The 13,691-nt window shown below is 37.4% G+C and overlaps 1 protein-coding gene across 1 annotated transcript in view; it reads left to right on the forward strand.

Moving 5' to 3' along the window:
* Nucleotides 1–13,691, forward strand: part of F11 (coagulation factor XI) — a 46,537-nt gene that overhangs the window by 18,965 nt on the left and 13,881 nt on the right. Inside the window, exons 3-6 of the mRNA XM_042781991.1 lie at nt 1,368–1,475; nt 2,539–2,698; nt 4,746–4,855; nt 5,199–5,358. Coding sequence (XP_042637925.1) covers nt 1,368–1,475; nt 2,539–2,698; nt 4,746–4,855; nt 5,199–5,358 — 538 coding nt within the window. The remainder of the gene's footprint in view (nt 1–1,367; nt 1,476–2,538; nt 2,699–4,745; nt 4,856–5,198; nt 5,359–13,691) is intronic.

A 13,691-nucleotide genomic window follows, 5' to 3' on the forward strand; every position in this document is an offset into this window, starting at 1 on the left:
CCTTCTCCACATTTCTTATTGCAAACACCTGTATCAGGGGGCACTTATTCCAGTTCGTCCAACTCTTAAAAGCTGTATTTCAGTTCTCTCAGTCAAGGAGGTGACAGCAAACTATCTCCACTGCAAAGGTAAAATGTTCACTTTTCAATTTGCTAGTCATACATGAGGTGATATTTTGGCACTGCTCTAATGTCCTGTTGTCTGAGAGAGTTTTGAAGAATCATTTTGAACCTGAAAACAAAAGCTTTCTGAAGAATTAAGTTATCAGCATCTTTGTGATTTTTTGTTTTTTACTGCATTAATGGACATTTACCTAAAACCCTAAACTTACAAAATGCTAGAATTTAGAACAGGAGTTGGGAAGCTTTGTTTTGAATGAGACAGACAGCAGGCTCTGCAGATCCACAGGCAAACTGATATATTAAATACATACTTATGTATCCATTTAAAATGTAGCTTACAGATGTACAAAATAAGCAGTGAGTTACATCTAGAAATTTGTTTACTTTTAAGAAAAAGTGTTAATTTTTTTTTTAATATAGGGAAATTGGAGTGAGAAATAAACTTACAATTTTGCTAAAAAAATGTTTGTCTTGGCATGAGATATAGCTGTTTATTTCCTTCTATTTGGCTTTCTCCTTATGTCCTGTTTTTTGAAAACATGCATTCCTGTGACCACCTAAATTGTAACTATTTGTCTCTTCCCATCTGGAGCAAAGAAGAGTGAGGAAAATAAAAGATGCATGGAAATAATTAGTCCATAAGACTAACAGGCCACACAACCCAGCTTCCATGGTTCTGAGACCTGAATAACTAGATGGTGCTGGGCTAACACTGCTGACCGCTCTGAAAGGGTCCTGGGGAGAGTGGAAGAGAAATGTGGACTAAAACTCACAATAATGAAAAACCAGGCTTACTGGTCTGATAGAGACTGGTAGAATCCCCAAGACTATGGCCCTTAGACACCTTTCAAGCCTTGACTTGAACTTTGAACTCACACCCATGGCACAACTTTCAGCCAAACAATAGACAGGTGTATACGGTGAACAACACTAGGGAGGTATGCACTCCTTAGAACAAGTAACTTTAAGGGACAGCATTTGCCCAGTGATAAAGCACAGAAAGTAGAAAAGGATAGGAGAGAGGGATGAATGGAAATAGTAAACACAGGGAGAAAGTGAGAAGAGTGCTGCTACATTGTGGGGATTGCAATAAATATTACAAAACAAAATGTATGAACTGTTGAATGGAAAATTTGCTCTGTAACTTTCACCCAAATGATAATAAGAAGTGAAAAAAAAAAAAAAAAAAAAAAAAAAAAGAAAACATACATTCCCACTGAGTAATGTTACTTTTTTTGAAAAATAGGTTTACTTGTGTACTGAAAGACAGTGTTATTGAAACACTGCCAAAGGTGAATATATCAGGAGCAATTTCTGGGTATTCTTTCAAACAATGCCCACACCAAATAAGTGGTAAGATCTTTTTGTTTGACTTAATAAAGCTACTTAATATGATAGGAGCTCTGGTAGCATAGTGGCTAAAGCACTTGACTGCTAACCAGAAGGCTGGCGGTTCAAATCCACCAGCCACTCCTCGGAAGGAAGGTTGGGCAATCCTACTTCCATAGTGATACTGCCTCGGAAACCCAAGGAGGGGTCACTATGAGTCCGGGCCGACTCGACGGCACATAACAACAACAACAACAACTTAATATGATGGGAGCTCTGGTGGCGTAGTGCCTAAGGTACTTGACTGCTTACCAGAAGGTTGGTGGTTCAAACCCACCAGCCACTCCTCAGAAGGAAGACTGGACAATCTACTTCTGTAGTGATACTGCCTCAGAAACCCAAAGAGAGGTCACTATGAGTCAAAGATGACTTGAGGGCACATAACAAAAACAACAACTTACTATAATTTATACAACAGTAACATAAAAATTTGTTTTATGGCTATAAAACAAAACCCTGCAGTATGGGAATAAACACCTCTAATGAAATTCTTTCAGTATAAAGTAAAAAATAGCCTTCATATAGACACTCCCCCAACACACACACACATACACACACTATAGTCCACTAAAAAGTATTTTCCTTGCAAAAGGGCTTGTCTTACTATTTAAGTTCTCACTTGTTTCCTTTCTTCTTCTCAATCTAAAATTTTACATGAATGTCATTATTAAACATATCAATTCAAATCAAAGGGAGCAATTATAAGTGTTTTGTTAACACTTTATTTAATGGTGAAATAGATATTTTAATAGATTAATTAGTGAATTAATCAAGCAGTGGAGTTAAGGAGAAAAGAGAGGCCAGGTCAGAAATCAAAACAAGAATTTAATATTGTTGCAAAATATGAAGGACATTGGCATTATTTTATTGCATTCATGTTAGAGTAGGAATTGAGTGGATTGAAGCAAAGCAAAACAAGATCTTAGGAGGGAAAGTGAGAAAAAGTGTATCAAGAAGAACAATCGCTAAGATAGAAATATGGGAGTTGCCCCTGGAAGAAAACTGTATTATTTGCTTTTATTTTCAGCTTGTAACAAAAACGTTTACATGGATCTAGATATGAAGGGCATGAACTATAATGCCTCTATTACTAAGTCTGCTCATGAATGTCAAGAGAGATGCACAAATGACATCCACTGTCATTTTTTTACATATGCCACAAGGCATTTTCCCAGCCCACAGCATCGGTGAGTAAGCTATAAACTTAGGTTATCCTAAGAATACCACATGTGGGTACCCAATGAAAAACAATATGGTAGTTCACTAAAAAATAATTTTTTTAGCCCACTTGATGTTAACGTTTATATTTTTAAAACCAAGAAAACTTTTCTATGATAACTACTCATAGTTTTCTTCCAAAAAACGCCTTTAACTTGGATACATTCAAACAAACAAACAAACAAACAAACAAACTTACTGCCATTGATTCCAATCCAACTCATGGCGACCCCTCCTTGGGTTTCCAAGGTAGGATCTCTATGGAAGTAGATTGCCCAATCGTCCTTCCAAGGAGTGGCTGGTGGGTTTGAACTGCCAGCCTTCAGGTTAGCAGTCAAATGCCTTAGGAACTAGGCCATCAGAGCTCCCATTGTTGTGGTAAGGAGTTTTGTTTATTTTAAATGCAGACACACACACACACAAAAGTGCTTAATCCATCTCCTAGCTAATTTCAAAACTGCTACACTTTTAAAATGATATTTTTTGAAACAATTCCAATTGGTCTGATTTAGCCCTCTGCAGCCTAAATAAGGCTAGCTAAAACTATTGAGTGAAAAATAAAAACCTATATACCTCTCTCTCTCTTCCAATAACAGTTCCTTTACAAAGACTAAACAGCTAAAGCCTACATGAAATGTTTGACTCTGTCCTGTACTGAATTTTGATTTATTACAGGAATAAAAGGCTGGGAGTTCAAACCCACCAGCCACTCCTTGAAAGGAAGGTTAGGCAATCTACTTCTACAGTGACACTGATTCCCAAACCCAAGGAAGGGTCGCTATAAGTCGCATCCCACTCAATGGCAGTGATTTTTTTGTTTGTTTAATCTTTTTAATAATCTGTGCTCTTCTCATTAAAAATTATTAGGGAAAAATGCCATTATTATTTTTTATATTTAGAAATATTTGAAATGTCTTAGATTTGAATAAGAATGCTTGGTGGTGCAAAGATTAAGCTCTTGGCTGCTCATCAGCAGGTTGGAGGTTTGAACTCACCCAGTAGCTCCGTAGAAGAAAGATCTGGCAATCTGTTTCCATAAAGAATACAGCCGACAAAAACTTTTTGGACAGCTCTACTCTGTTAGGTGGCATAGTGCCTAAGGCATATGACTGCTAACGTGAAGGCTGGCAATTCAAAGCCACTCCTTGGCAGGAAGACTGGGCATCTACTTCCGCAGAGACACTGCCTCGCAAACCCAAGGAGGGGTCGCTATGAGTTGTAATCGAGCAATAGACTCGACTGCAGTGAGGTTTTTTTTTTTTTTTTTTTTTAACTCTGTTAGATGAGGTTGCTATGAGTCAGAATCTACTTGACAGCACCCAGCAAAAATAACAACACAATTGGACAGTTCAGTACATTTATCTAAAGTCCAACGAAAAACATGAAGTTCAAATTATTAATATTATGCAAGTTAAATTATTAGTATTATAAATTCTACTTTAACATTAGATTTTGACATTCTGCTCTCCATATTCACAAGAAGATAAGTGAAAAGCAAATAAATCTATCAAAGATTTATTCCAAAAACAATAAAGAAACCAAAACAAAGTAAAACATAAATTAATAATTAATATTCCTTGACTTTTCTTTTGCTTAGGTCAAACAACAGTTTTTACATCTAAGACAATATGATGTGAATGCAAGCCAGGAAATTGTGAGTTCCTAGGCATTATGAAAAATCACAATGTTAAGACTGAAAAGGGTTTGCAAAACCACTAGTTTGTATACTACTCTCGTGATCACCCACTCATGCCATCGTGTAATTGATGAAGATAAAGCTAATCAAGTTTACATGACCACTTGATAGTGTCAATAATATGACTCAAGTTCACTCATCCAATGCCTTTAGATAAATTTTTCAGGGTAATTCCTTGCTCTACTGCACATGAGGTTGCTATGGGTTGGAATTGACTCTATGGCAAGTGTCTCTCTAAATAAGAATTTCGTATTATTTATTTTTTTCCTACTTATTAGAGGAATAAAACATGTTTCAATTTTTTTTTATTTTAAATCCAGTAATGTTTGTCTATTGAAGTACACCCAAACGGGGACACCAACCAGCATAACAAAGATCGATAATGTGGTGTCTGGATTTTCATTGAAATCCTGTGGGCTTTCCAGTCTGGGTAATTATTGTTTTCTTGATAAAGTAGTTTAACCATCAAATTGTAGGTTCTGATGATATGCTTGATAGACCTAATTTGGGATACCAATTTGTGTTCACTGATGAAATGAACCCAATGGTCTTTTACCTTCTTCATGTGATAAATTTCATTTTGTTCTATATAGATAATGCTTATATTTCATGTTTAAATAATTACTCCAGTGTTTCTAAATTTGAAAAAGAAATTTAAATCTTGGCATAAGGAAACTTTTTGGTATGGGGTTTTCAAATACCATGACTGGGATATTACTGACTTTTTGGGGAATAACTTTCATCACCACTTTTTTTTTTTCCCCCTTACACAGGTTGTATTAGGGACATTTTCCCTAGCACAGGGTTTTCAGACAGGAACATTGACAGTGTCTTGGCTCCTGATGTTTTTGTCTGTCGTCGCATTTGTACTCATCACCCCAATTGCTTATTTTTCACTTTCTTTTCCAAAGAATGGCCAAAAGAATCTGAAAGGTAAGGGGTTAATATTAAGAATAATTTATCTTTTAAAAACAGCCAATCAAAATCTGTCACTAAGAATTCTGAGTAATTAAAATTTTAATCTAAAATTCTATATAAGATAAACACTGCAAAGAATCCCTCGCCTCTCTCTTTATTCTTCACCTACTGACCACAACTCCAATGTTACCAAGGCCTCTTGTTTTCCCTTAACTTAAGAGGTCACAGGCTTTGGCAAGTAGAATTGAACAGTTTTGAATGGAATGAAGAAAATAAGAATGTCCTTTAAAAGACAACTTAGTAAGTGCCCTATTTAAGACCATTGAACTAGGAGAAGAAAGAGCTGGAAATTCAAGTCAAATCTTCACTGGTGAGGGGTAGAAATAAAGAACTGTATCAAGGGTTATGGGAGAAGGTGAAGTTTGAGAATTGAAATTCTGTTTCTCTACTGATAGATACTAACATGGGAAACCATAAAAAAGCAGAAGAAAATTTTTTGATCATAAAAGGACAATACCCATGCCTTGCCCCATACACCAAAATGATCTCAAGTTGGATCAAACATTTAAATGTAAAACCCCAAACCATAAAATTCATCAAAGACAAAATAGGGGCAAATCTAGGGTCCTTAATGTATGGCATAAATAGACTATCAAGCACAACCCAAAACTCACAAGCTGTGGAAGAGAAAGCAGATGACTGGGAGCTTTTAAAAATTAAATTCTTATGAGCATCAAAAGACTTCTCCAAAAGGGTAAAAAGAGAGGCTACAGATTGGGAAAAAATATTTGGCTATGACATATCTGACAAGGGACTTATCTCTAAAATTTATAGAAAACTTCAACTTTTCAACACCAAAAATCCAATTTTAAGATTGGCAAAAGACACGAACAGACACTTCACTAAAGAAGATACATAGGTGGCCAAAAACATATGAGGAAATGCTCACAATCATTAACCATTAGGGAGAAGCAAATCAAAACAACAATGAGATATCTCATCTCACCTCAGCAATGGTAATAGCAAAGTTCAACAAGGCAGAAAATAACAAATGCTGGTGAGAGTGTAGAGATACTGGAATTCTCATTCACTGCTGATGAGATTTGTAATATGGTATAGCCACTGTGGAAAATGGTATAGCATTTCCTTAGAAAATTGAAAATAGAAATACCATTTGATCCAGGAATTCCATTACTAGGAATATATCCTGATGAGTTGAGAACCAGGACATGAGGAGACATATGCACATCCATGTTTATCGCAGCACAATTCACTATAGCAAAGAGACGGAAACAAGGTAAGTTCCCATCAAGAGATGAATGGATAACCAAACTATAGTACATTCACACAATAGAATACTATGCAACATTAAAGAACAATGAGGAATCCATTAATCACCTCACAATGTGGATGAATTTGGAAGATATTATGCTGAGTGAAATAAGTCAGTCATAGAAGGACAAATATTGTATGAGTCCATTATTGTAAAAAGTGAAGGAGAGGTTTACATAGGGAAGGAAATTCACTTTGTTCTTTACTGGGGTTGGGAGGGAAAATTTCTGACTAGTCAGGGTCACATGTTGATTTTGGTGAGGGGAGGGGCTGTATGACAAGAATGGGTGACCCACATGGCGACAATGAGGAATGGGAGAACAAAGAAATGTGCACAAAAGATATAGACAACAGAAGCAAATACTATTACATGTACAATACTGCATTGCCAGTGGCAGCAAACACTAGGCTATGGGTAAATGCATAGACAGATGAGAAGATCAGATGAGGGTAGGTGAATAGGAATATATCCAAGACCAGGGAGGGATTTGGCTGAAGATAGTCTTACTGAAGATATGTACTTGTACTACAAAATTATCCACAAATATTACAGAAGTAACAGAGGACAATGTTGGAGTAGTTTCTCAGAGGCAACCAAACATGTTGAGGGAGAGAATCACCCAGTCTGCAGGCTCAGGACCATAGTTTTGAGAGACATCATGTTCAATTGGCACAATATAGTACATAAAAATCTTGTTCTACATCCTATTTTGGTTAGTAGTGACTGGAGTCATAAAAGCTTTCAAGTGTCATCTAAGATGAAACTATTTGTCTCCTCTCATCTGGAGCAAAAAAGAGTGAAGAAGAAAAAAAAAAAAAAAAAAACAAAACAACTAATGCAACATACTACCCTCGAGTCAGATCCAACTCATAGTGACCCCTCCTTGGTTTTCTGAGGTGGTATCACTACAGAAGTAGATTGCCCGACCTTGCTTCTGAGAGTGGCTGGTAGGTTTGAACAACCAGCCTTCTGGCTAGCAGTCAGCCTTCCTGTTAGCAGTCAAGTGCCTTAGACACTGTGCCACCAGAGCTCCCAAAGAAAATCAAAGTCATTTGGAAACAATTAGTCTTAAGATATGTTGGACCACAAGGACCTCAGCCTGAGACCAGAAGAACTAGATAGTGCCTGACTACCAATACCAAATACTTGGAAAGGGATCAAAATTGGAGATCCTGGATAGAGTGGGAGGAAAAATTTGAAACACAAAAATGACCAAAAGTACTGGTTGGATAGAGACTGGTGGAACCCCTGAGACCATGGCCCTGGGTTATCCTTTGGGCTTTGAAATGGTCTCCTGTGGATTAGCTCTGAGCTAAATAGTAGAAAAACCTACATGCAGAACACCTAGCCAAAGAAGATGCATCCCCTTAGATGAGTCAACCATGAGACATCAGATGGGTAGCATTAACATAGAGAAGGAAATTGGACAGACAGACAGGAATGCATAGATAAAAAGGGCACAGGGAAGGGGTAGTCATGGGAGGACAAGGGAGGAGAGATTTTTATGGTTGGGGATTATAATCAGGGCTGTGAAACCAAATGTATATGAACTCTTGAGAGCAAAATGAACCTGCTTTGCAAATTTGCACCTAAGTCACAGTAAAAAATTGAAAGGAAAAAAAAAAAAAAAAGAACACTTCCTAGAGCTGATGTTGTTAGCGCCCTCAAGTCACTTTCAACCCTTATGACCCTATGTTAAATAGAGCAAAACACTGCCTGGTCCTGCGTCATCTCCACAATCATTGCTATGCTTGAGCCCATTGTTGCAGCCACTGTGTCACTCCATCTCCTCGAGGTTCTGCCTTTTTTTGCTAACCCTCTACTTCACCAAGCATGAAATCCTTCCCCAAGGACTGGTCCCTCCTAATAACAAGTCCAAAGTATGAAAGATGAACTCTGGCCATTCTCCTTTCTAGGGAGCATTCCAGCTTTACTTCTTCCAAGACAGATTTGTTTGTTCTTCTAGCAGTCCATGGTATTTTCAGTATTCCTCACCAACACTACAATTCAAATGAATAATTTTTTTTAGGTTTTCCTTATTCACTTCCAACTTTCACATGCCTATGAGGCTATGAAAAGACAATATAGCTTGGGTGTGGCACACTTAGTCTTCAAAGGCTTTTTTTTTCTTTTTTTCTTCAACACTTTAAAAGAGGTCTTTTGCAGAAGATTTGCTGAGTGCAATACATCATTTGATTTTTTGACTGCTGCTTCTGTCAGCATTGATTGTGGATCCTAGTAAAATGAAATCCTTGATAACTTTGATTTTTTTCTCCAATTATTATGATGTTGCTTATTGATCTAGTTGTGAGCATTTTTGTTTTCTTTACGTTGAAGTGTAATCTACACTGAAGTCTTTTTAAGTGCTTCAAGTCTTCTTCACTTTCAGCAAACAAGGTTGTGCCATCAGTGTATGGCAGGGTGTGAATGTATCATCTTCCAATTCTGATGTCATTCTTCTGTACTTAGTCCAGTTTCTGGGATTTTTTTTTTACTCAGTATACAGATTGAGTAAGTATGGTGAAAAGACACAATCATGACACACAGCTTTCCTGATTTTTAAACCACCCACTATCCCATTGTTCTGTTTGAATGACAGCCTCTTGGTCTATATACAGGTTTCTCAAGAGCACAGTTAAGTGTTCTGGAATTCCCATTCTTCACAATGTTATCCATAATTTGTTGTGATCCACACAGTTGAATACCTTTGCACAGTCAATAAAGCACAAGTAAACATCTTTCTGGTATTGTTTGCTTTCAGCTAAGATCCATCTGACATTAGCATTGATATCCTTCCTTCCATGTTCTCTTCTGAATCCATCTTGAATTTCTGGCAGTTCATGTCAATATACTGCTGCAGCTGTTTTTTAATTATTTTCAGCAAAATCTTATTTGGGTGTAATTTTAATGATATTGTTTGATAATCTTCACATTCTGTTGGATCACCTTTCTTTGGAATAGGCACAAATCTGAATCTCTTCATCCAGTTGGCAATGTAACTGTCTTTGAAGTTTCTTGGCATAAAGGAGTAAGTGCTTCCAGCATTGCATCCATTTATTGAAACATCTCAGTGGGTAGTCAGTCAATTCCTGGAGTCTTGTTTTTTGCCAATGCCTTCAGTGCAGCTTGGATTTCTTTCTTCAATACCATTGCTTCTTGATCATATGGTGACTCATGAAATGCTTGAACATTGACCAGTTATTTTTGGTACAGTGACTGTGTGTTCCTTCCATTTTCTTTTGATGTTTCTTACAGTATTCAATATTTTGCCCACAGAATCCTTCAATGTTGCAACTCAAGGCTTGAATTTTTCTTCAGTTCTTTCACTTAAGAAATGCCAAGAGTGTTCTTCTCTGCTGATATTTTAACTTCAGGTCTTTGCACATTTTATTATAATACTCTACTTTGTCTTCTTGAGCTGCCCTTTGAAATCTGTTCAGTTCTTTCATTTCAGTATTTCTTCCATCCTCCTTGGCTACTCTCCATTTCAAAAGCAAGTTTCAGAGTCTCTTCTGACATCCCCTTTGGTCTTCTCTTCCTTTTCTGTCTTTATAATGACCTTTTGCTTTCTTCATGTATAGTGTGTTTGTTGTCATCCCACAACTTATCTGGTCTTTGGTCATTAAATTCAATGTGTCAGATTTGTTCTTCAGATTGTCTCTAAATTCAGGTGGGACATTACTCAAGGTCATATTTTGAACTTGTGAACTTGTTTTAATTTTCCTCAGCTTCAACTTGAACTTGAATATGAGTAATTGATGGTCTGTTCCACAGTCAGCTTCTGGCCTTATTCTGGCTGATGATAGTTAACTTCTCCATCATCTCTTTCCACAGATGTCAATTTGATTCCTGTGTATTCCATCTAGCAACATGTATAGTCCCTGTTGATGTTGTTGGAAAAAGATACTTGCAGTGAATAAGGCATTGGTCTTGCAAAATTTTATCATACAAACTCTGGCATCATTTTTATCACCAAAGCCATATTTTTCAACCTACACTTCTTTGTTTCCAACCTTCAGATTCCAATCACCAGTACTTATCAATGCATGTCGAAGGCACATTGGATCAATTTCAAAGTGTGGAAGTTGGTAAAAGTCTTCAATTTTTTCATCTTTGACTTTAGTGGTTGGTGTGTAAATTTGAATAATAGTAGTAGTAACTTGTCTTCTTGTAGGCGTATGGATATTAAGCTATCACTGGCAATATTGTACTTTATGATAGATCTTGAAATGTTCTTTTTGGTGATAAATATAACACTATTCCTTTTTAATTTGTCATTCCTAGCATAATAGAGCATATGATTTTTCAATTAAAAATATCCAATACTAATACATTCTAGCTCATTAATGCCTAGGATATTGATCTTTATACATTCCATTTCATTTTTTTTCAACTTCCAGTTTTCCTAGATTCATAATTTATACATTTCACACTGCAACAGGTGGTAGATATTTGCACCTGTTTCTTCTTATTTGAATTGTGCCACACCAGCAAATGAAGGTCTTGAAATCTTTATTCCATCTACATCATTAAGGTTGACTCCACTTTAAGGAGGCAGCTCTTCCCCTGTCATATTTTGAGTTCCTTCCAACCTGAGGGGCTCATTTTCCAGCACTATATCAGACAATGTTTTACTGCAATTCATAAGATTTTCATTGACCTTTTTCATCAGAAGTGGACCACCTCTTCCTTCTTCTTGGTCTATCTTAGTCTTAAAGCTCCAGTGAAACCAGTGTACCATTAGTAACCCAGCTGGTATTTGAAATACCAGTGGCATAGCTTCAGAATCACAGTAACCTGCAAGCCACCACAGCACAACAAACTGATAGATGAGCCACCAATCTTATTATGATGTTTGTCCTAGAACTTCTGCATTTCATTAATAAGATTCACACACACGCACACACACACACACAATCTTATAACTAAGCAAACTTTTAGACGTGGATTTCTAAATACTGCCTGGGCCAGCATCCTCAGAGTCCTTAGCATATGCTTAACTTGGTTCTTGATTTTTGGGGAAAGGATCTCCAGAGCAATCTAGCCAAGGTAAACTCTTGAATTACTTGCCCAACCATTGAATGTGGCTGTAAATTCAAAAGTTCCAGATTTGTTACATGAAAATATATCTGTTACTTTCATACGCTCAACAAATTTAATTTATTTATTTAGTACCTATTATGTGCCAGGAAGTGAGAGGAAGGTGATGTACTCTGCTTCTGTAAAGATTTGCAGTGTTGGAAACCCAGTTCTACTCTGTCTTATAGGGTCCTTATGAGTCAGAATCAACTTGATGGCAATGGGTTTCAGTTTGGTTTGTATATGCCAGGCATTGTTTTAAGCACTGAGCATACCACTAAATAGATAAAACAAACAACAACAGCAACAACAACAAAAACCTTGCCCTAGTGTTGGTTACATTGTTACGGGAGACACAGACAATAAATAAAATAAAAAGATAGTATGTTAGACTGTGTGGCTGTTAAGGTTATGTGTCAAGTTGGCTGGGCCTGGTTTTGAGTGGCTAGGCAGTAGTGATTTCCCATGAGGAGACTGGTAATCAACTCCATGGTGGAATCTGCTGTGAGTAGCTAAGTACCTGTCTTAAGGATGTGATCTGCTTCTAATATATAAGAGGAAGCTTTGAAAAAGGTCTTGGAGCTTTTTGGCATGCTAGGATCCTGCATGTAGCTTATTCTTCATTCAGCAGCCTGCCATGTTGTTTGCCAATCTTAGGATTATTCCTGGACTAGAACCAGTGGCCTGCCATGTTGTTTAATAATCTTGAGACTGTACCATTTTACTTGTTTACATTGGGTTTGTCAGCATCAGCAGCTAGCAGCTGCCTATGTTAAGAGAAGCCTCCAGCTTCAGTGCAATGGGAGCAAGAGGCAAAGCTGAAGCCCAAGGTTGAGGGACCTTCACCCAGCCCCTAGACTTGGCACTTTGAACTAGGACTTCTAACCTCCTGAATTATAAGAGAATAAACTCCTGTTTGGTAAAACCATCCACTTGTGGCATTTCTGTAACAGCAACACTAGAGAACCAAAAGATATGGTGACAAGATCTATGGAGAAATAAAGCAGTGAAGGAGGATACAGATTTTTAGGAAAATTATATACCTTAATTATTTTAAATAAAAATGAAAACCAAAACTACTGTCATCAAGTCGATTCAAACAAAACCTCACAGAAAAGATGACATTTGCTCAGACATCTAAATGAGGCAAGGGAGAAAATCATGTGACCATATGTGAGAAAAAAAAATCCAGGAAAAGTGCATAGGTCCTGAGGCAGGCTCACTCCAAATACAGTGGAACAAGTAGAGTCATGTGGCTGGAGTAGAGTGAGAAAAAGGGAGACTGATAGGACCTGAAGTCAGTAGGAGAAAATTATGTAAGGTCAGGTAACATTTTAGATTGTTTACCGAGTGAAAAGGGAAATGATTAGGAGCAGTGGAATAACATGAGAAGACTTATGTTTCTATAGGAAAATTTAGCCCAATGAATTGAGAAAAGTCTGTAGGGGGTAAAGGGTAAACCCAGACCAAAGGGGAGACAATTACAAAAATCGATGGAGCAAGAGATAATAGTTCTTCCTTGGAGCTGAATGGAGGTGATAGACAAAGAAGGCTGGAATTTATTGACAAGATAGAGCCAGTAAGATTTCTGATGGATTGGATGTGGAATGTGAAGGAAACAGTAAGTAATGGCTGCAAGATTTTTGACTGCAAGAATTGGGAAGATGGAAATGCTATTGACCGAGGTACAGAACATTATGTGAGGAACAGTTTCCAGGGGAAGATCAGGAGTTTTGTTTTGGATAGGGCAATTTAAGATGCCTATTAGACATCTAAGGATCTCTGGTAGCATAGTGTCTAAGGCAGTTGACTGCTAACCAGAAGGCTGGCAGTTCAAACCCACCAACCACTCCTCAGAAGGAAGGTTGGGCAATCCTACTTCTGTAGTGATACTGCCTCGGAAACCCAAGGAGGGGTCGCTATGAGTCGGGGCCAA

The sequence above is a fragment of the Orycteropus afer genome, unplaced genomic scaffold (assembly GCF_000298275.1).
Source record: "Orycteropus afer afer isolate SDZICR_OR568_19922 unplaced genomic scaffold, OryAfe1.0 scaffold00215, whole genome shotgun sequence".
Lineage (NCBI taxonomy): Eukaryota > Metazoa > Chordata > Mammalia > Tubulidentata > Orycteropodidae > Orycteropus > Orycteropus afer.